Source organism: Rousettus aegyptiacus, unplaced genomic scaffold (genome assembly GCF_014176215.1).
Source record: "Rousettus aegyptiacus isolate mRouAeg1 unplaced genomic scaffold, mRouAeg1.p scaffold_m13_p_13, whole genome shotgun sequence".
NCBI lineage: Eukaryota > Metazoa > Chordata > Mammalia > Chiroptera > Pteropodidae > Rousettus > Rousettus aegyptiacus.
Window position 1 is genome coordinate 58,204,194 of NW_023416288.1, and position 24,049 is coordinate 58,228,242.

General features: G+C 34.6%; 1 protein-coding gene across 8 annotated transcripts in view; it reads left to right on the forward strand.

Moving 5' to 3' along the window:
* Nucleotides 1-24,049, forward strand: part of CNOT4 (CCR4-NOT transcription complex subunit 4) — a 115,549-nt gene that overhangs the window by 46,958 nt on the left and 44,542 nt on the right. For all 8 annotated transcript variants that reach the window (XM_016121091.2, XM_036230869.1, XM_036230870.1 and 5 more), the window contains 5 exons: nt 2,596-2,861; nt 11,057-11,254; nt 21,317-21,403; nt 22,155-22,256; nt 22,989-23,114. In XM_016121091.2, coding sequence (XP_015976577.1) covers nt 2,688-2,861; nt 11,057-11,254; nt 21,317-21,403; nt 22,155-22,256; nt 22,989-23,114 — 687 coding nt within the window. In that variant the 5' untranslated portion in view covers nt 2,596-2,687. The remainder of the gene's footprint in view (nt 1-2,595; nt 2,862-11,056; nt 11,255-21,316; nt 21,404-22,154; nt 22,257-22,988; nt 23,115-24,049) is intronic.

A 24,049-nucleotide genomic window follows, 5' to 3' on the forward strand; every position in this document is an offset into this window, starting at 1 on the left:
AATTTCTGTAGTTATGGACATTTCGCTATTGTAGCTTCATCTCTTCCCCATTCTGTTTCCTTTCCTGGTGAAATGTATCATGAAGTCTGTAAATACTTCACAATGTATCTCCTAGAGAAGAACTTTAACAATAATTTCTTAAAATCTAATATCTAGTCAATGTGAAAAATCTCAATTATCACAAAAAAATGTTATTTTATGATTTTACTCTCTTAAGGATTATTGTTTTCTAGGCACACAGTTGTGGGTTGACAGTAATCTTATTTTAGTATCTTGAATGTCTGTCTTTCCCTCTGGCTTTAGTTGTTGCTGTTAAGTTTGCTGTAATTCTAATTATTCTGTTGGATGAAAGGTCATTTTTAAGTTATCCGCTTTTAAGATTCTTGTTGCCTTTAGTATTCTGCAGTTTTACTATCTTGTTTCTGATGGGTTTGTTTATATATCTTGGGCATGTGTGCTTTCTGGGTCTGGAGATCATTTTTAACCATTCTGGGAAATATGCACTATAACCTTTTTCTTTTAAGACTGAAACAAAATAAGAAACGTATTCAGAAACATAAAATGTATATATGTAAAAAAAACATGTACAGTTTGATTATAAAGCAAACATCTTTGTAACCATGTCCTAGGTTAAAAATAGTATATTTAAGTACCTCAGAATACCCCGTCACCCCCACTGTACTTTTGGGTCATAACTCTCTTTCTTTTACCCAGAGGCATTCACTATCCTGATATTTGTCATCTTATATGTATTCCTAAAATATAGTTTTCTTTTATCCGTTGAAATTTACATGACCACAGTTATATTCTTTGCTTCCTTTATATAGCATTCTGTTTCTGAGATTGATGTATATGATTATGTAGCTGTAGTTCTTAATTTTCATACAGCCATTATTTAAATATTTTTTCTCCTTTCCTATTCCTATTCCTATTCCTATTCCTATTCCTATTCCTATTCCTATTCCTATTCCTATTCCTATTCCTATTCCTATTCCTATTCCTATTCCTATTCCTATTTTGTGTATGTTGATGCACTTACTGGTGTTTTGCATTTCTGAAACTTTGTTCATTTTTCTTCATTCTTTTTTGTCTCTGTTCTTTGGACTATACAATCTCTGTTGATCTCTTGCTTTCTGTTTCACCAGTTCATTCTTTTCTAGTTGAAACATCCTGTTGAGCCCCTAATAGTGACTTTATTTCATTTGTACTTTCCAACTTAAGAATTTACATTTGGTTCTCTCTACTCTTTCTCTCTCTCTTTTTTTCGAATATCTGTCTCTTTATTGAAATTCTCTATTTGATGTAACATTGTCATCATACATTCCTTTACTGCTTTAATCATGGTTTCCTTTAGTTCTTTGGACATATTTTAAATGGTTTCTTTGAAGTCTTTGTTAAATACAACATCTGGTGGCTCTCATAGGCAGTTTCTGTTGCCTTCTTGGTGTACATGTGTTATACTTTCCTATTTCTTTGCATGGCTTGTAATTTCTGATTGGAAACTGGACAATTTATATATACTATTTTAGCAGCTACAGGTAGTGGTCTTCTCTCACCCCTCCCAGGGCTTGTTATTGTTATTTGCCTATTTATTTAGTGACTGGGTAGATTATTTTAGTGAAGTCCATTTCCCTCTTGCAGGGTTAAGCATATGGTGGTGCTTCTAGGGGGTGTAGATTTGGTTATGCCCACATACACCCTGCGATGACAGTGTTTTTGGCAGGACTCCTCCATTCTCTTTCCTTGACCACACCCAAATGTTAAGCTCCACTAATTTCCAGCCGATTGCTTTTTTGTTTTCATTAATGCCCTGGCATAAATTGCTTCTCAGCTTGATCCAAAAAAATTTTGAACTCACCGTTGGGGACAGTTCTTGAGGTGAGAGCTTTGAAATTTGTTCTGATTCCAGGAGGGCTCATCCTAGCTGCTACTTCCTCATCCTCCTTTTTCTCTCCTTTACAGTTTAACCTGTTTCTGAATCTCTTCCCAGTTGCCTTTCATCACAGCCTTTTTGGTTTTTGAAGTTGCTCTTAGGCATGAACTTCACACTCTGTTTAATATTAAATCTGTTCCTTTGGAAGAAATTTAGAGCTAGCCCATATTTTCTTTGGTAACGGTTTTAATATTAGCATGTAATTGTAGATGACCGAAACCTGTATTTTTCATTAGGTTTATTTTGTAAATTGTGGTATGTTTTGGAATACTATCATACTCCTTTAGTTATGTGTCATTATTATTGATAGCTTTTAGATCAATGATAAGACAGGTCAGAGTGTGTTTGAAGGTTGAAGATGCTTCTGTATATTACATATTCCCCTAAAAAATGCTATGATTAGTACTAAGTTAATACTAAATGTTTTTATCTAGAAAAAAGAAGTATTTTGTCTTTCTGTTGAATCAAAAAAGTTAATAATGCCAGGCTTTTTATCTTGACATGCAAAAAAATTCAGAATTCCATTCTAAAATCTGTTTGAGATGATAGCAAAATTGGTCTGATTAATGTTTTAAATTTTTTTGATGAAATGATTTTTGATTGTTAAAAATGTCATTTTTTTCCGCATTAGTAAACATTATATTTTGTTTCTTGTCATGCAGGTCTTTGAAGTTCTACGTTTTAATTCTCAGTGCTGAACTTCTTTCTCCCTTAAATTATTATAAACTTTTGCTGCTGTTTAATAAACGTGAAGATGTCTCGCAGTCCCGATGCGAAGGAAGACCCTGTGGAATGTCCTCTTTGCATGGAGCCCTTGGAGATAGATGATATCAATTTTTTCCCTTGCACCTGTGGCTACCAGATTTGCCGATTTTGTTGGCATCGAATCCGCACTGATGAAAATGGGCTTTGTCCTGCGTGTAGAAAGGTAATTACTCCAAAATAACTTTGTGTACAATGTTTTTTGCCCATGCATCTGAGTAAGTAGATTTAAAAGAAACTGTAAACCTTAGGTGAGATTATGTGTAACATTTTATTTTTAAGATATAATAAAGTGTAAAGAACACTGCCCCTAAGGAGTCATAGTCAAAAAGTTCCCTTTGTTGTTGTTAACTAAGTATATGACCTTGGTGAAGTAACCTGCCCTTTAGTTTTCTTATCTGAGGAGATTAACATGGTCAATGGTGTTGGTTGTTTAAAAGGATTAGAAGTCGAGAGGCAAAGAATTTAGATAGGATGATGGTATACAATTAGAAAAACACATTGAACATTACCTCTGGGGGGGAGGGGAGAAATTTACTTTAATTTTCTAGTACAAAATAGAAGTTTTGATATTTGCTAAAACAGGTCATGGGTTAAAATGACAGAAATTCTGGTTTAAAAGGTAATAGTTACTCATTTGTTGAGTCCTTAAAACAATTCTAGGCTGATAACACCGTTACTGTTGTACACATAAGGGAACTGGACCTTTGAAGAAATTTGTCCGTAGGCATCAACTAGTAAGTAGTAGGTTTGGGATTCAAATATAAGTCTCTTGAGTCCGTTCTAACTCTAAAAAAAGCTATGATTTTAGGTATTTTCTAGATTTTGTTGTTTTAATAAGCAGGTATACAACAATTAGATATAGTGAATGACCTATTAGGGTGAGTAGGTTGCTGCATTTCTATTTTTGAAGGACTTTATTTGTGACTCGAAGGGCTTAATGCAAATATCTATCTTTTGCCTTTTCTTTAATGTCTGTGTGTATGATTTCAACCTTTTTTATTTACCCATTTCAAAGAGTTCGTATGTTCATTGCTATCAAATTTTGAGAAAGTGGAAATGTGTTTTAGATACCTAGATTAGTTTTTAAAATTTTATCTTTCAACTTCCTTTCCAGAGGCAATTATATCTCATTGTCCAGTTTTTAAAAACCTAGTAGGCATGTAATGTATAGTACATGAATGAAAAATGGTTAGATCTACTTAAGTGTTAATTAATATGGTTTTTATATATAGTAAAAATGACATATAATAGATATTTATAATGTGTACTAAATGTATATATATGTTTAAACTTTTAATATAGTTAATTCAGTTTAAAAATGTGGATGGAAATGTGTGTAAATGAAATCTTTAACATTAGGTTTGGTCACAATTGATAATAAATTTGAGTTAATGAATCTGAAATAGTAAGTCATGTTTTAAAAATTGGTTCCTAGTCATTCCATAAGGAGACAATCATTTTGCACTATTTTGTTGAAAGTGATGACTTTCAGGATAGCCCAAGAGTAAGGCTTGTGAATTTCATTGACTTCATGAAGTTTATCTCTTCTTTTTTTTACTTTGGAGTGTTATGACGTAGAGTATTAATAAAAAGACCAACTGTTAAATTGTCGTTAGAGAAAAATCATTTGGGGGAAATGGCAGATTCATTTCAGTTTTAAGGGATTACCTAGAATCTCCTTAAATTCTTAGAAAGTAGAGATAAAGAAAAAATTTAAAGATATAAACAAAACAAAATAACTTCACCAAAGCTGGTTATCTGTAAAAGGGCTCCTTTCTGGGAGTACCAGAAGTTGTGAGGAATATGAAAAGCAGAGGCCACTGGGTTCAATTTCAGTGAAAAATCATTAGCTTAACAAACATATTCAGGAGATGACTGCTGAAAAAAAGGTAAGAATTGGTGCTTCCAGATCCAGAAAAAGTATCAGTTATGTAGCGGAGACAGATGCCCTCTAGCTGGAACATTGATTATAAGTTTGAGTCAGAGCCCTAAGATGGAAACAGCCCGGTGGAACTTGAACCTCCTGTGCTCAGAAGATGAACTACTGATGTGCCTCATCCACCAGTTTGTCCTCTTTACAGTCAAGACCATCCTGCAGTAAACAGAAATACTATTTATATACCAATTACAAGAACTCAGAATCAACAGACATTTTAGGAAAACTAAAATTATGAAAGAGAAGCACAAAATGAGTAAATAGAAGAACCTAACTAACGTAAGTAAGAAAACAGAAATAAACTTTTAAAAGTGTCATTGGTACTTCTCAGAGAGGTAAGGGAGAATGACGTGGTCATGTAGAAAGAACATTTTTTAAAAAGAGTAAATTAGAAATCTTGAAAATGAACAGTCTCATGGATGGGCTGAAGAACAGAATGTTCACATTTCAAGAGCAAATTAGTAAACTGGAAGATTGTGCTGAGTATTTTTGTTGCAGGATATATTGCAAAAAAAAAAAAGTTAAAAAGCATGAAAGAAAAGTTAAGCAACATAAAAGATGGATTACTGGTTCTAATCTCTTCTAAGAGAACTTCAGAAGCAGTGAACTTAGGATGGATGGAAAGAAATAGTCAAAGAACTAACAAGAAAATTTTTCATGGTGAAAAGCAGTTTTGCTCAGGACTGAGTAGGAAGCAGGATGACTGAAAAAGATCAATATTTATATAATTGTGAAATTTTAGTGGAAACTAGCTCAGGATTCCTCTATGTAGATTTTTGGAATTCTTTTTGGACTAGTTGTCTTTGTGGTATTTCACCCCATAAATTTCAGTTGCCTCTGTCTCTTCAAATTTTGATCACTGTCCCCTCTACTCAGTGTGACTGTTGGACCTACCTAGTGCCAGTATCCAATCAGTGCCTAAAGAGCAGAAAGCTAGGACACTTACGGTTTTCTTCTGTCTTATTTCTTTTTTTTCTCAAAAGTCACTGACGTCTTCATTGCCTTTTTGTTCAGTGTCTAAAAACATTTATATGTTTTGTCTAGTTTTCTAGTTGTTTATGCTGGTAGTCTAGTCTGTTACCATCATCTCTGTCAAGGCTTGAGGTTTATAAGTAACATTTGAACTTTATAATAATGTAATCATGAATTGCCCTAACCAAAATTAGGGTGGGAGGTTAGAAGGCGAACTTGGGATATTTGGTTAGGCTGGCTAAGTAACTTTAAATCTTAACTTGTATAATGTGATAATATCTAAAATTGAAAAATCAAGAAGTAACAATACAGGCATATTATTTAATGATATGATAGTAAATGACAAAACAATAATTTAAAAGAGTCAACAGATTATTTGTAGGGAGAGGCAACTGGTGCTGGGGAGGAGGGAAGTGGAGGACTGCTCTTTTTCTTAATAAACCTTGTAGCACTGTGACTAGGAGCATATATAAGAAAAATATCAGTGAAACTAGGGAAAAAAAGATATGATAAGAAAATGAAAGTATAGGAAAGAAGGTACGAGTATTACTCATACTCAAATTTACGATTAAACACATTTTAAAAGGTCAAAGAGGACTTTTTCTTACTGATAAAAGGTTTCTAAAGTCATGAAACTAGTTAACAGCAGATCTTTGAAATATATTGAACTGATAAAAATATTAGGAGAAACACTACATTTACAGTCATAATGGAGAGACTTCTAACTTCTGTATTTTTAGAAATGGACAGATGAAGTAGACAATAAAAAGGAAATGGAAATTTGAATGACACAACAAGCATGTATATGTGTGTACATTCTTTTTACAAACAAATTAGTACAAAACTTTAATAATTGCAGTGGGCACAAATATTGACTGTTAGGCCACAAAAGAAATATTAACTAATTCAAAAAGTGGAGCTCACACATGTATTTCCTGTTTATCCTGCTTTGGTTTGTAGAGCTTCTTGAATCTGTGGATTGGTGAGTTTCATTAGTTCTGGAAAAAATTATACTGTTATTTCTTCAGATACTGCCTTTGTTTTCTTTCCTCTCTTTCTGGGACTCTGATTAAACACTTTTTCGTATCTTTTCACCTTTTTTTTATGTTTCTTAATCTTGTCTGTGTTTTCTGTTGTTTTCTTTGCTTAGTGCATTAATGGATGATGATTTCCAATCTGTCCTCTAGTGCGGTGCGTAAAGTGTTTTTTTAGGTCCAGTCTGCTGCTAAATATGTCCACTGTGCTTTTAAATTTGCCTTTTGTGTTTTCCATTTCTAGAAGTAGTGTTTGTTCTTTTTTCATACTTGATATGTCATTTTTAAAAAAGATTTTTATACCCTGCAGATATTTTCCAGTTTGTCATATATTTTTTTTAAACAGATAAGCATTATTTTAAATCTGTGTCCAATAATTCTAGTAGCTGGTCTGTGAGGGATGTTTCTACTGGTTGTTGTACATGTCCTTTTATTTCTTTATGTGCTTGGTTATCTATACTTGCTTCCTGGTTGTTGTTGAATTATTTGTAGGATTCTCCAAGGCTTAAGGTCGGTTTGCCTACCTCTGCAGAGACTTTCATGTGGCTTTTGCTGGATCCTGTAAACATTGCCAGTTGCGATGTTTCAAGCGTAAAAATCGTGTGGTCTCCAGGATCCAAATCTTCTTTAGGGTTGATTTCAACAGCTTTTCTAGAGTGATTTTCTTCTACCTTAATTTTCCTTTTTTCTTGTTTTGACCTCTCTCTAGTTTTTCTTATTCTGAGACTAAAAGAGCCCTTTGAGGAGGCCAGGTCTCAGCTTAAGATGGGGATGCTCTCCCCTAAGACTCTTTACCTTGAGCTGGTCTCGGGCTTTGAGTGCTGTCTCTCTTCCCCCATTCGTTCTTCTCTCCTTGTTTATCGTTACTCAGACTTTCCACTTTTCTCTGTGGTATTTGACTCATTCAGAAATTGACTTGGGACTTCTCTACTGCAGATCATTGTTGTTTTTAAGATGTTGGTTTAAAAATGAAGTTTTATATAGTATTTTTCATTGTCTCTAGCAAGAGGGAAAGTTAGAGCTATACGTGCTTTTATTAGAAACAACAAAAATAAATGAACTTATTTCCAGGTTAAGAAACCAGAAAAAACAAACAAAAAAAACCATTGTGACAGTGAAAGATAGCGATTAAGCAAAATTTAGTGAAATAGAAGAAAAGTAGTATTTTAATAAAGGTTATAGCTGGTTCTCTGAAAAGACCAAGAAAATAAACTCTTGGCAAGTATGATTAGAATGTAAAGAGAAGACACATGTAAATACATTAGGAATAAAAGTGGGAAGGTACTACATATATGAAAGAAATTGATTAAACTAGAGACTGTAAGCCATCTTAATTAGTAGTTTGGCAATTTATTGCCAAATTAACACTATTAAAAATATCTTACACAGTAAAAATGCATCTCCATTCCAACTTTTAATGAAGTCTTTAGATAAGTTAAGGCTAATAAGATTTTGTATATTTGCCAGTTGTGTTTAAATTTATACATTTTATATTATCTAGAAAATTTTAATTTCTCCTAACAGAAATGTAGTTTCACAAGTATGTTAAGATTAAAAAGCTAGTATTTATAACTTTTAAGTTGTTAGAAAAAGAGATTTTTGGAGGGTAAATCATCGTAAACTAATTTGTTCTGTTCTCCTGTATTGTTGTTTTTCCCCAATTATGTAGCAGTTGTTTTCCAACAAATCTGACTTTGATGTCTGGTGGAATTATATTTTCATAAAAAAACTCGTAGTAACATAGAAAAAAGACTTAAGATAACCAGCGTTACATACTCAGCTATATACTCAGTGTTGTGGTGCATCAGTAATATACTTGATGAGAGTTTATATTACAGTGTAATTGTTGGTGTGTGTTTATGCATTTTTTGCTTTTACATTACTTTGCATCATCTTTTATTGGGATTTTACAATGTCAGAGAATGTTAACAAAGGAAAAAACCTTTGAGTGGTTGTCAAATCCATATCCACAGAAGAAATCTAGTCTCAGAAAAGTTACGTTAGTATTTCTCAAACTATCTCTGATGAAGAACCAGATTTGCACCTGGAACCCTTCCCCCAGTCTGTTGAGGACTAATACAAGGTTTTATTATGCACGCCTAGTACCAAGCCTTTGTCATGTGATTACTACCTAAGTTCAATAACAACCACACTGATAAATGTCCCATCTACAGAGTCCACTGATGGTGTACATGCATGTGTGACAATGTTATGTTGCTATAAAAGTTTCCAAATACTTATTTTCAGTGTTTATATTTTTCTTATCATGGACTGGTAAATTAAACTCTTGCTAAATTACTGACAGTGCATGGATCGCACTTTGAAATGGAAGTAGGAGCAATCCATATGTTTGGTCCATTCAGAGAAAGGATTATCATCACTATAGATGGTAGTGCAGAGCAACAGTTTTCAAATGAACTTCATAACACTCTGAAAAGAGCTACCCAGGCATCCTGTGCAGATGAAAAATTTAAGTGATCTTTCAGAAAGGTATTTTACTTGGCTCGTATGTAGTTCATTTTTATACTTCATAGCTTCACGGGTTTAAAATTATTCAAGCAGATAGATTAAAATTTGATAGGAGAATAGTATAGGTATACAAAGGTGAATGGAGAAGAGAGTGAAAATTGAAATGGGGGAAGGTTACTTCATTGATTGAAGTATCGAACTTACTGTAATATAGCTTTAACCATTTGATTCCCTAAAAATGCAAGAGCATTTTAAAATAAGGTTTATTAAAAAGAAAATTAGCAGAACTAAATTTCCATTTTTAGAGTAGCTTGGTGTTCATTTGGCATATATTTATGGAGCTCCTAAAATGTCTGAGACTAACTTTATATTTGAAAGTCCGTAGACCATGAGAAAGTCAGCTAAATTACTGACTTTTATGTAGTCAGCTATTTTCTATCCCTCCTAGTCAAATAGGACCAATTAGCTAGACGATTCAGATTTTTTTAATGTGGGAATAGAATGGTATGGGTGCTTAATATCCTGCAGGACCACTGAGAGCTATGCCTGAATATTTAAGAACAGGGCTTTTTGGAGACCTTATGATATTATTAGTAAATTGAGCAACATAGAGGGAAATCTCACTTTCTTAATTGTCTTCAGTATTAACGTGTGTTCACAAATTCGAGGTTTTTTATTTTTTCATTTTTATTTGTATATAAGAAGAGGAAAGTAACTTTATGTTAAAGGCATAGTAGGGTTTCAGGCTTTTGGCTGTTTCCTCCGCTCTTCCCTATTCCCACTGTTTTTCCTGATGACATCATTTCTATTGGTCCCTACTCCTGTATTCTGATAGGCACAATTACCCAACCAGTTGTAGTTCCCATTTTTGAGATTTCTTCGTATCCAGTTTTAGACATTATTGTATTTAATGTGTTTCATCTTTCATTTATTATAACTTTTTATAAGTAGTATTACTGACTGATTTAGTGAATGTTAATTTGCAGGACATAATTTTAATCATTTTACAAATGTATCATCTTTTTAAATTCTCACTAAAGCCCTCTGAATAAAGTACTGTGATTCCCATTTTATCAAAGAGGAAACTGAGGCAGACAGGTCACATAACTTAGTTCAGGTCTTTCAGAGAGTAAAGGTTGATCCAAGATTTAAAGCTAGACAGTATGAGTCCACTGCTCTTATTCAGGCCACCTACTGACATTAGCAGCAGGACTAAAAACAGTGTTGTAATGAAGAGAAAGTATAAAAATCACAGCAGTGTAATTGCTCATGTTTGTTGAGGGATTACTGTATGCCAGCCATAATAATAATTGTTTCATGACTGTTATTTCATCTTTACATTGGCCTTTAAGATTATTTTCATTTTACTTATGAGGATACTGAGGCATAGAGTTTAACTTATCTAACCACATGACTAGTAAGTATTGAAATTAAATTCAGACTCCTGAGCCAGAGTATCTATGTTTTTTTTTTTTATTTCGCCTTCTGTGTCCCTCTTTGGGAATATGTTAAAAAACAAACAAGTACTTCATTAATCCCCCAACACATCTCCTTCATTAAATATTTTTTGGTTGTAATACATAAATCCATATTTAGATGAGAGAACTTATATCTTGCCTATTACACAGCACTTTAGAATTTAATTTTCTTATTAATTGTGCACTAGGTACTGTAGGGAATACCAAGACTGTTTTTCTTTCTTTTTTAAAGACCCTTTGGTGGTAGTTTAAGTTTTGTGCTAAAAGTAGTCTGTATACACTCTAAAAAATGAGTATTTAAAAAACTTTTATTTAATATTTAACTTTTATTAAATGAAAAGTATTTTAAGCAATTAAAAGATTTTTAAAAAGGGAGATGTAATAACCACCCACCCATCATCCAGAATTTTTTTTATTCGTACAGTTTTTCTATGTAATGCTAATGTCTATGTTTGTTTTATGCTTAAAGCCATATCCAGAAGACCCAGCAGTTTATAAACCACTCTCCCAGGAAGAACTGCAGAGGATAAAGAATGAGAAAAAACAGAAACAAAACGAGAGAAAACAGAAAATATCAGAAAATCGCAAACATTTGGCTAGTGTACGTGTCGTACAAAAAAACCTCGTCTTTGTTGTAGGTCTGTCTCAGCGCCTAGCAGACCCAGAGGTAAGTCCTCTTCTGTTTTCTTTCTCAACTTCACGTTTTTTTCCTTTTGCTTATTTGGAAATAACAGTTGACCCTACCCAACTGCAGGATTCCCTGGAAAATATTAAAACTTAGGAGAAAATGGGAAATGATTTTTTAATAATCACTAGGAAACCAATGGCCAATTGTGATCTTAGACAAGAGTCTTAATCTTTCTTGGCCTCATTTTCTTCAGCTGTAAAACTAGGCAGTTGAACTTGATCTCTAAAGTCCCCTTTAGTCTGTGATCATTGGATAATGGTTCTATTTTGCTGATAAGGCTAACGTATGACATAACTACTTTCTTTCTTCTTTTCTGTACCTATATAAGGACCAGCAGTTGGGGATGCAGTTATATGTACCCATTAGAGATCTATATTTTTTAAAATCCTGCCCAAGTAGTAGTCATTGGTCATAGAATAGTTACAGAGCTGTTCTTATGCTGCATCATCATTCTTTACTCATTTATTTTAAGCTAGCTTTGGGGAAAGGGAGACTCTGATGAAGGGAAATAATGAACCAGGTTCTTTGTTGTTTGTATAGGTGTCATTTGTAACTCTTTTGTGTATTACATCTTTTCTCCTTTCACCACTGGCCTTATTAGAGTAACATTGAATTCATAACTTGCTCTGATGCCTTTGGATACACATCTGCTAATTTTTAGTTTCTGATATACCAGGAGGTGCTGACTAGATTAATGGAAATGCAGATAGAAATTGACAGCCAGAGTGCATACTTCAGTAGGAGAGAGCTGGAGTTGGGGGATCTGCTGAAAGTACTTCTTGGGAAAGGTTTGAAGTGATGCGCGTCATGGTACCAGTGAGAGGACCATAGTGAATATGCTTGCAAAGGGGGGATTCATCGGGCTTGGCTAAGTGGGCTGAAGGCCCCAGAACGAGGAATTTAAGAAGTCTAAAGTTTGATTTTATATAATTCAGTTTAAAGAGAATAACAAGTATTTATTGATGATGAGTTTACTATGTATTGAGGTTATGAAGGGCTTAAAGATCAGTAATGGAGAAAGTCAGGTAGACTTGGCAATAAATATGGCAGCAACTCAAGAATTACTGGGACTTACGTCCAGGGGTGCTGGCATTAGGGGGTTATATTGATTTTCAGGAAACCGGGTTCTTTTCAAAGCCAATGAGTTAGTCTAGAGTTCATAAGGAAAAGACTTCTTTAGTGAGAGATATTAAGGAACGAGCACATGGTAGGCCTATGATTCAACCTCAGCAGCCAATTCATCCCTTTTTCCAAGTTAGTACTTAACTCCCTGGGCAGGCAGAATCCCACTTCACCCTTGATCATTTCCTTGAATACAACTTTGCACAACCCTTCTATCTCTCTCTTTCAGCTTTGCTTTTTTCTAACCAGAGGGCAATTCTTGCCTCTACAAGTTTTTTATTCACCTGCCTCTATTTACTCCTAATAATCTCATCGATTAGAATCTACTTTTGCATTTCTGAAACTGCTGCTCCAGTAAACTAATGGGGCTTTTATCTTGATTTGAGAACTCTTGGATGTGAATGCACTTGATTTTATTAACACATCCTTGATGCTATAGAACTGGAGGCATATGGAGCAGCACCCGAAGACTGGGTAAAATCAATCCATAGTCTCAGTCTGAAGTTTGGATTATAGGTTTTCTTCCTCTTCTTTAGAATCTGTGATTTATTTTTATTTACAGTATTCTCTCCTTACCTTCTGTGGGGAATATGTTCCAAGGCCCTCAGTGGATGCCTGAAATTGAGAATAGTACCAAACCCTATATGTACTGTGCTTTTTTCTGTACATACATACCTGTGATGAACTTTATAAATTAGGCACAGCAAGAGTTAACAACAATAACCAATAATAAAATAGAACAAATATAACAGTATACTGTAATAAAAGTTATGTGAATGTGGCCTCACTCTCACAGTGTCTTATTGTACTATACTCACTCTTCTTGTGATGATGTGAGATGATGAAATGCTTGTATGACGAGATGAAGTGAGGTGAATGATGAAGGCATTGTGACTTAGCATTAGTCTACTATTGACCTTCTGATGACATATCAAAAGGAGAATCGTCTGCTTTGGGTGGTCCTGGATTATTGAGTCTCAATGATGATGATGGTTGGATGTCAGAAGCAGACAGTGTCAATGGTTGGGGAAATTTAATATTTTCAGGTCGCGGTTTACCTCAGGTAACTGAATCCACAGAAAGTGAAACTGCAGATAAGCGAGGACTGCTGTATTTACATAGATTTCTTGTTTCCACTTCAAATAACATGACTTAAGAACTATTATACAGAAAAATTAATATTGGTGGTGACTAGTGAGAGATAACAATTTATTGGAGTCTAAATGTACCCCAAAACTGACTCTACTGGTTTTATACTTTATTCATTATAATTATAATGAATTTTCTTAAATATTGATTTTTCTCTTTTATTTTTCTTACAAGGCTAAGAAGACCAGAGGTCAGTGTTTTTTTGATTAGTTATTACCACTTCTAAATAATAATATCTTCAAAAACTTTTAATTTGCCTGTACAGCATTTTCAGTTTGGAAAACTGAAAGTTGACTTCCTAAGAAAACTTGAAATTGTTAGTGTAATTTCAAGTCAAAGAAGATCTCTGTTATTTACTTATCTTGGATGATTAACAAAACAGGAGAGTTTAGGACAATTTAAAACTTGTTTTGAAAATCATTTTCGTCCATCAGAAAACTTCATATCCAGATTGATCATCAAAAGAATGTATCATTTATTGATCAGTAGAAAAAACTACCTCACAGATATGGATGATAATTATAGGTAATGATTAGAAGTAATGATGATCTTCTAAGTTGTAAAATTTTAGATTTGTTGAAACCTAATTCATTCATTCTGTAAGTAAACTCTTGGATACTTACTATGTGTCAGGTACTTTGATGTTGGAGATAAGTAGTTTACCAAGTCAATCACAGTCTCTCCCCTTGACAAGCTTATAGGGACTAGAGGGGAAGACAGAATTTAAGAACTCGAAAGTGTGCTGAGCATTTATAAACAGGGAACATATAACAGTGAGGAATTTAGCTAGTGTAGAGATCCATGGAAAGCCTCCCTGAGGAGAGGATGATTAAGAATTACTAGGGATTAAGTAGGCAGCAAATGAGGATAAGAGTGTCCCAGGTGTGTGGTGGCCTGAGAGAACAGCTTGTTTGAGGAACTGAAAGACTTTAAATACACAACCATTTTACTTACAAGTTGAATGACTTGCCTGTGATCACACAGTTGTTTCATAGTAGAGCCAGGACTAAAACAATCCCCCAGACACCCTGGACATCCCCCCCCCCCCGCCCCGCCCAACCCATATTAAAGCTCCTATTCCAATGTATTTTACACTGACGATTAGTCTGTTGTGCATCCACCCACTCATCCATCCACTCATCCATCCACTCATCCATCCGTTCGTCCGTCCATCCATCCATTCATTCATCTTTCCAACCGCTTACCAACTGTTGGATTTTTTTCTGTTGTGTCCATGAACATATAACCCATGTTCTCAATATAGCAAGACATTTTATGTATTAGGCATGCCATTGGGCATTTATAATTCTTTCGCATGGCCTTTTATATTTTGTGTTAGTACTAAAACTGACTCACTGTAAAGTGAAATATATGACATTGAATATGTGGATAATATGGTGATGTGCAGGGTGCTCTGCCTGCTTCCCATACTTAACTTTCTATTCACTATGATACTGTTTTGCTAGTTGACCACTATGTTTAGGCAGAATCTGTAGTGTTCAATTTAATATGTTTAAATTATTTGAATTTCCCTTGCCTGGGCAGGCCATTTTTTATCAAGTACAGGCCATTTGCTAATACATTGCAGCCCATCCGTATTCTTTATCCACGTAATTTTTTGTTCAATGCTAAGATAGTTCAATTTCTCAGTAGTATTTATTGAGTTTCAATAGTGTGGCAGGCACTTTGTAAGACACTGAGCACACACCAATAAAAGTAGTCCTTGCTTATTTACAAAAGTAACTGTACAGTATGAGAAGTGCTGTGTGCCGTGGAGGCACAGAGATAGCACTTGACCTTCAGCAGGTAGGTTATGTACCCCTGTTATCCTTTGAGTAACGTGCTTCTGGCACAGAACTGTACAAATGCTTCTGGATGAGAAAGAGCTTGGTCGGCAAGTGATTTGTTGGGCTGGAAGAATGCAATGCTGAGGGATGAGGCTGGCAAGGTAAGTGGTAACAGATTATACAGGGCTTTGTAACCATTCTAAAAAGTCTGCATTTCATCTTCAGGGCAGTGGGAGGCTGTTGAATGTTGTTAAGAATAGAATGACATGGCTAGTTTTCTACTCTGAAAATATCATTTTGGCTGCACTGTGACATGTCATTGTAATTATATACAAATCTTACATTGTTGTGAAGACGCTCTACCCCAGTATTGGCCTGAAACTATTTCCATAAGTTAGTGGTCTTCAACCTTATCAGACCCAATACTCACTAATATTTTATAACACCCTTTGACTTTCACGAAATGACTTCTTGATAACATAATGTCAACATCTATACTTTGCAGAAAATCTAAGGGAGAAATTAAAAGGAGAGTAATTATAAAAGGGTGTTTCTAATTGTAAATACTTGGGGACCACTACTCTAGAACCTGCTACTCAAGGTTTGGTCTCTGGGCTGGTAACATTGGTGTTACCTGGGATTTTATTATGCAAACTCTCAGGTCTCGCCTCAGAACTGCTGTATCCAAATCTGCATTTTAACTAGATCCTCAAATGATTTGTATATGTATTCGTTTGTGAAGTACTATTTTTCAGTACATAATAAAAGACCAAGATGCTTACATCTGTTTGTAGAATCACTGTGAATGTGGCAACTACAAATGCAGATGGTTACACGTGTATGTATTGTCAACTCAGATGCCATGAAATGTCAGTGATGGAATTTTTCTGAAACAACCTTTAGTAAAATTCCAAACAGCATTTGTAGTCTTCCTTTAATTACATATTATTTGCTTTCCTGTAAATTCAAAGTATGTAAAAACTGAGGGCCTACTTTGTATTTATAAATACTATGGAATTTCTTAATTACAAACAGTCTTCTCAGTTACATGAATGTCTTGTAGAACATCAAAAAGTTGTGCAGGACAATCCTTTGTTGTGTAGGGCTAGTCCGAGCATTCTAAGGCATCCCTGGGTCCCATCCACTAACCAACAGTAATGTGTCTCCGTCACTTTGACAACCTCTCCTAGTAAAAGCTCCCACAGATTTCCAAAATGTCCCCGTGCATGCTGCCTTCATTGAGAGCTACTGCCATACACTCAGATGTGATATGAGATGCCTGTGCAACACAAATTGTGACCAGCCAGAACCCTTTAAAGCAGGCAGTTTGGCTGTCAGGCCTTTGGCTGAGTTTGTATATATTCAGCTGGAATATTGAATGCAGTTCCACATTCCACCTGTAGGTAAACATCAAAATATACACTCTACTCAACCTTGAGAGTTGGCTATGAACAACCCAAGGGCCATTGCCTTCGCCGCTGTTACTGTCTTATCCCCCAGGGGATTTGGTAGAAAAATGATTGAAAATCAGTGTAATCACTTCACCTTCTAATTCATTAAAATTGACTGTAGAAAACCTATACTTATTAGAACTTAAAATAAAATATGGTAAAAGTAATTACAGTTGACCCTTGAATAATGTGGGGGTTGGGAACATCAACCCCCGTACACTCGAACATCCACATAACCTAACTACTAACAGCCTTCTGTTTACAGGAAGCCTTACTGATAACATAGACAGTCAATGAACACACATTTTCTGTTTATATGTATTGTGTAGTCTATATTTTATATACTGTCTTCTTACAATAAAGTAAGCTACAAAAAATGATGTTATTAAAATCATAAGGAGGGGACAATACATTTATAGTACTGTATTAGTCTATACTATAAGTTTACATTGTTTACAAGATGAATTGTCTGTCAGTACCTATGTCGGTATTATCTTACGGTATTGTCTACATGATACAAAACACTGTAGATGTTATATGTGTTACTAACCCTATCAAAAAATGGAAAGATAATTGGAAAAGAAATTTGTATTTATAGGTATGATTAATGCATCGATGACAAAAGAAGCAGCAATATGATATTATGGTAGCCTGGTGTAAGCAATAAGATTGCTTATTGGTAGCCTAACCTAAGGAGAATGAATTGCTAAAAACTTTTTATGGCATACAGTATTATAGTCATAATAGTATTGGAAATATCGTTAACATTTTTAAAAACCACATGTGATGATAAGCTGATACACAATGCAATTTCTCCAATTATGAGAGGCATACTAAAGCAAAGTTATCCGTCAGAAAACACAGTTAATTTTATATTAAATATCACTTTCTGCCTATGTAAGGAGAGGCTTTCTACTTCCGTACAAGTCCTGTACATGATTTTCTGCACAGCGACTACGTAGGCAGTGATGGTGATGATCATGACACAAAAACGTCTCATACAGTTTTTTGCTGCACAGTTATTAGAATTTCACACAAACACACAGCAGATAGTTGTACTAATTGTACAGTATGAAGATTATTTACTATTCATGAAATGGAAGAGGATCATCATTAAGATCTTCATCCTCACCATGTTCATATAGAACAGACTGCTGAGGAGGAGGGAGAGGAGGGTTTGGTCTTGCCGTCTCTGGTGGCAGAGGCAGAAGAGGTAAGAGGAGGCAGGAGAGGCTGACACATGTCACAGTTTCTCTCTGACTTTTTTGCTTTTTCATTCCTTTAAAAGTGTTTCTGTATGGTACCAGTCCTTCTGGCACTATTCGCTTTGGTTTCAGTGCTGGTGTCATAGAAGGGTCCAGGTTGTAAATAAAAGAAGCCAAAGCGGTCTTGAATAACTGGAACCCTTCTGCCAGATTGTCTAATGTCAAGTTTGTTTTCTGGCAATGCTTTTATGTCTTCTTCTTAATTGTCTAGCACGGTTTGGAAGCACTGATCTCCATCAAATTGTCTTCTGTTAATTCCTCTGGTGTGATGTCTGTTCTTGAATTTCTCCAAGATCTATAGATCTATATCTTGAAACCCTTCAGTCCCTATCTTTTTTGTCAACCCACGATGACAAAAAATGGTTTTATTTATAGGTTTTGTTGTAAATTCTGTGAATTCAGCACTATGCCTGGACACGGTTTTCTCCAGCAGGAATTTATTGTTTTGGGTTTAATGGCTTTCATTGTTGTTGTTGTTGTTGTTGTTGTTTTTCTGTAAGAATGATGGTCTGTTTGATGGTATCATCTTCCTAGACTTTTATGATGTTCTCTTTGTCAGGCTTCTCTTTCCTGGTGTTGACAGTCCTTTCCATAGAGCACTGTGGGTAATAAGCCTTAAATGTTCCCATGACCCCCCATCATCTATAGGCTAAATTAAGAGACGTCGTGTTGGGGACAAGTAAACCACATCGATATCTTCATTGTTGAACTCAGGGGGTTCTGGGTGGCCAAGGGACATTTTTCAGTATCAAAAGAACTTTAAAAGGCAGTCCTTTACTGGCAAGGTAGTTTCTGACTTCAGAAAGAAAACGTTGATGGAACCAATCCAGAAAAAGTGTTCTCATTGTCCAGACCGGCAGCTGGTGTTCACCTTTTCCCTTCAAGGCTCAGGGGGGTTAGCAGCTTTATAGGTAAGGGCAGGCTCGATCATAAACTCTACTTCATTTGCACAAAATGGTAGAGTTAGCTTCTCCCTTTTTGCTTTAAATCCAGGTGCTTGCTTCTCTGCCTTACTAATAAATGTCTGTTGTGGCATTTGCACCCCATACTGCCACCCCAGAATAGAGCATTTTTATCTATTAAAAAACTTGTTCAGGCAGATGTCCATTCTCCTCAGTGATTTTCTTAATGGTGTCTGGGACCCCTTGGTCTGCAGAAGCTGCTTATCCTGTTACCTTGATATTTTAAAGCCAAACCTCTTTCTAAAATTATCATACCATCCTTTGCTGGCATTAAATTCTCCAGCTTTAACTCCTTTTACCTTTCTTTTGCCTTAAGTTTTCATATAATGACTTTGCTTTTTCTCGAACCATATTAGAGTCTATAGGTATGCCTTTCTTATAGCAATCCTGTACGTGCACAGAAGCTGCATTTCCAGAAGTCCAAAGTTTTCGTGCCCTCTGGTATAGCTGCAGCCAAGGCTTCACAAATTTTCTTTTTCACAGTGGTCGTTACACTTGATTAATTTATCTTGAAATGGTGGGCATCCGCAGCTGTAGACCTCAACCTATGATACATACGATACACTTCAACTTTTTCTTGTTATGTCATGACTTTTCTCTGCTTCTTGGGAGCACTTCGAGCATCACTAGTGGAACTTCATATGGGTGCCATGGTGTTATTCAGAGTTTACATTATTACATTAAACACAATGAAAAATCCACGAGAACCTGGAGAGCTTACATTTGACTGTGATACTCAATTTACTGGAGAGACAACTGCTCACACAGGATGATTAACATCACACAACATTTTAAGCAGATACTCATAATACTTGAGCTCACCGCAGTAGCAACAGGAGGTGACAGAAATTATTACAGTAGTACAGTAAGTACTACAGTTAATTTTATGCAGTTATGATTTAATATACTTCTTTCAGCTGCGAATCGCACTATGTATGATCTTTGTATAAGTTTTGAAAATCTTTAACTTTTTATGAGATTTGTATATTTTATGGTAGTAAATAAAAGACTAGTATTTACATATATTTTATGTATAAATGACATACCTAATTTTTTCTTAATTTTTTGCTACATCTAGGCTATGTGATTCATCTGTGAGTTTTTTCAAATTGTCACAAATTTCAAAAAATTTTTCCAATATGTTTATTGGAAAAAATTCATGTATAAGTGGACCCACATAATTCAAACTGCATTGTTCAACAAGTGTTTCAGTTGTATATTAATTATGTTTCAAACTGTTAAAAGTTAATGACATTCCAGCCATATACTGTTGTACAAAGTTTTGATTCAGTTTGATGCAGAACATACCTAAACTTGGCAAATATGCTAATGTATACCTTAATAAAAAAATATTCTTCCATATTTGCAACTACTTCAGAATTATATTCTGTTCTTTTCCTAAAAGTTACCTATAGTCTTACTGTTCCTACAGTCTCTCCAAACAGCAAGCTCTCTTTCATTGAAAGTTTTCTACGTGTGCATGTTCATGTGTATGCAAAGTATTCTTTCCACTCGATAATATTCTCTCACACAGCTTAGCCAGTAAGTTTGTAAAAGAAGCTAAATGAGTACATGTAATGATCACAAAATAAAGGAAGTAACACAAGTATGAGCAGAAATAACTGAAGAAGTAACCTAGGTAATAGAGAAAGAAATGTATAAATTTTGTTTTCCAGCTGTTATCTTCCTAACCTATGACCTCACATAAGTTATTTCCTAGGAAAAGAGAAAAAATAGGAGACAGTTGAGAAATGATAAAATTGATTGACACGATGAAAATAACTATATTTTTAAACATATAAAAATATATAGATAATTTATAGCTCATAAACAATGCATTAATATATCATATGTTATATACAATAGATTTATGAGTAAAGACTCTCTCTACTTATGTTCTTGAATTTCTGTCTCTGCCTTTAAGACATAATTTTGGTCGTTGTTTTGAGAAATACTTTCTTATAAGGATCATCTGTTAATATTTGATCTTCTTTTGTGTTTAAGGTACTCTGGAGGTAAGATACCATAAATTATTGGTGCAGATATATTAGAGCATAGTAGATAATACCAAGTGTAGTGAGACTCAGTTTCTATTCACTGAGTCCATAAAAAAAAGCTTTTAGGTTCTGTTGATGATTTTTTAGATTGACCACAAATTGTAATTAGGAAATAGTCACATTTATTAGAAACCTTTAGAAATTATTTTTCTTTCATTGAAGAGGAATAGTGTATATCTCCATTATAAGAATGAAATGGGTTGATGAAAATGGGTACAGTTTATGCCTTACTTCTTTTTCTTTTATAGGTTTTAAAACGACCAGAATATTTTGGGAAGTTTGGTAAAATACATAAAGTTGTCATCAATAATAGCACATCATATGCAGGCTCACAGGTAACTAACTATAGGGGTTTTTGTCTTTTCTCCCTATGGTTTGGGTTTGACCTGGGCTGAAAAGTTATTTTCTGTAATTTAGAAATCTTGAGAGTCAAGGACTTCAGTGCTGTAGTGACCTCTGTTGGTGGGGTGGGGAAATTTTTGATGCTCATTCTACTTTTCCAGGATTTAGCAGTGAATTGGTAGTAATAAGAGGGATTAAAAAAAAAAAAATTTAGTGGTGGATTGAAGGGGAGGGAGAGTTGAGTCTGTTGATGGGCAGTCTAATAATTAGTTAAAAAATTTCAATTAAAATTATTTTCAGATATTTAAAACTTACTAGAGCATCTTTGTTATGCTGATATTAACACACAGACTATTCTTGAAGTTTGCATTTATTTGGGGGAGAATATAATTTCACACAGTGTCTTCAAATAGTAGTTTTTAAAATCTAACTTTCAAAGTTTGTTTTTTGTAACCTTGACAAGCCTGTCAAATGACTTTTTAAAAAAATAAATGCTGAGCCAAAGATGATACTTTATTTTTATTCATATACATTTTAATTTACTTAAACTCAGATAAAATTCATTATAATTGTTTTAAAATGAGCTAGTATATGGTTTAATTAAAGCTATTACAACTTCTAATTATTGTGATTATTAATGATAGTAGTAGTAAAGACCTTTAGAATTCCTTAGGCAGGTTGCAAGATAATTTTTTAAAACATATTTGTTGAATTTGAAACTAATAACAGTGGATTTCACTCTAGGGTCCAAGCGCCAGTGCTTATGTAACCTATATCCGGTCAGAAGATGCTCTCAGAGCCATACAGTGTGTCAACAATGTGGTAGTAGATGGCAGAACACTTAAGGTAAAATGTCCTTCTTCACCTTTTTTTTTTTTTAAAACGGGGAAGGGATAAAATATAGTAAATAGAGGACTATGTTGTATTTACATATAACATTTGAAGGGAGTCTATTTGAAGATTGCTTCGTAGGTATCCATACCAACCTATGACAGCTAATTCGTTTACTGCTGACTTATGTAGGGTTCTGTTTTGCCAGGTAGGAATAAACAGTTTCAATATTAGGGGATAATCTTTTAAAATTTCCTATATTTAAACAGTTTATATTGTGAAAATGAATCTGTTATTATCAGAAGTAGATAATGGTTTTGATTTGTTGTCCTGAAATATTTGGACATTGATCAGTTCGGGTTTGAGTGAAGGGTTCCACCAAGCAGTGCTTTATATAGATGGAAGAAGAACAGTATAATTAGAAAAAGGAATTTGCCTTCTTATGTGCCTAACCACTTATAGATAATATGGAATGGATTTTGTCTGTCTTCTCTTTTGATTACTAGGGAAGAAGATTTGGATGCTCAAGTCCTGAAAACCATGGACTGAGATGTTTTCTTTAGTTCTTCCAAATAAGCACCATCTTTAATAAATCTTGTTAGTAATAGTTTAGCTCTCTAGTATCAAAGCCAGACGACTTCTTTTGTTCTGTCTATATCTTATTTTGGGTGAAGTGAAAGCACAAAACGTTCTCATTGTCATTTCACATTTTGAGTCCTTTCCCCTTCCCCCCTCCTCTTCCCACAGGCATCTCTAGGTACAACAAAATACTGCAGTTACTTCTTAAAGAATATGCAGTGTCCGAAGCCTGATTGCATGTATCTACATGAATTGGGGGACGAGGCGGCCAGCTTTACAAAAGAGGAAATGCAGGTAGTAATATGAATTATCAAAATTGCCGAAAAAGGAGAATTTTTCTTTTTAAATTAAAATTACAAAGGCGAAAACTAGGGATTTTTTAAAAACTAGCACTACTTTAAAGTGGCATTTTCCAAATAATATTTGTTGGAATGTTCATTCTGTAGGATATTGTTATAGTAAAAATGGGTCTGTAGTCCACTAAGCTTGAAAATACTAGATTAATGATGATAAATAGATTTCTTTCCTATGGGACTTCTTAGTCTGTAATATGCTAATAACTATCACAGATGGGAATGTACAACCAGAACTTTACTGAACAACGAAAGCATTTTAGGAAATGCTACTTTAGGGGGCATGTCAACAAAATGAAAGCTAAGTGTAATTATGGGTTGTGGTTTTTCATCCAGTCTCTCCTTTTTTACCGAGCATGCTAGAAAATAATATTCTATCAAGTGTTGCTGATAAGCTCATATTATTTTTATAAGATGATTCTCCCCATAAAAGTGTCCCGTAAAGGGTAAATCAAAGGCTTTTAAGTTCTTCTTTACATTTCCTCTTCTCCTGTCTGTCTCCTTTCAGTTTGTAGTATAAACATGCCTTTATAAGCAAAAATGTTGACCATACGGCATAGTAAATAAGGTTTATACCAAAGCACAATGCTGCACATCCCTCTTATAGATGAGGACTTCAGATTGTTACTGTGGACTTTCACAGGAGTACTTCTTATATAGAAGCCGGGGGTAGGGGCAGTGAGGGGGAAGAGGGATTGATTGCTACCTTTTGCCAGGTCAAACTGGAGAAAGTCTAGTAGGGGGTCCTTTAAGAGAAGATCGTTAAATAAAATGAAATATCTTTTTGACTTGTCATTACTACAAATTCCCTTAATAATAAATACATTGGGATTTCTTGACAGTGTTGTCTTTATGATCCAAAAACTATTAAAATAA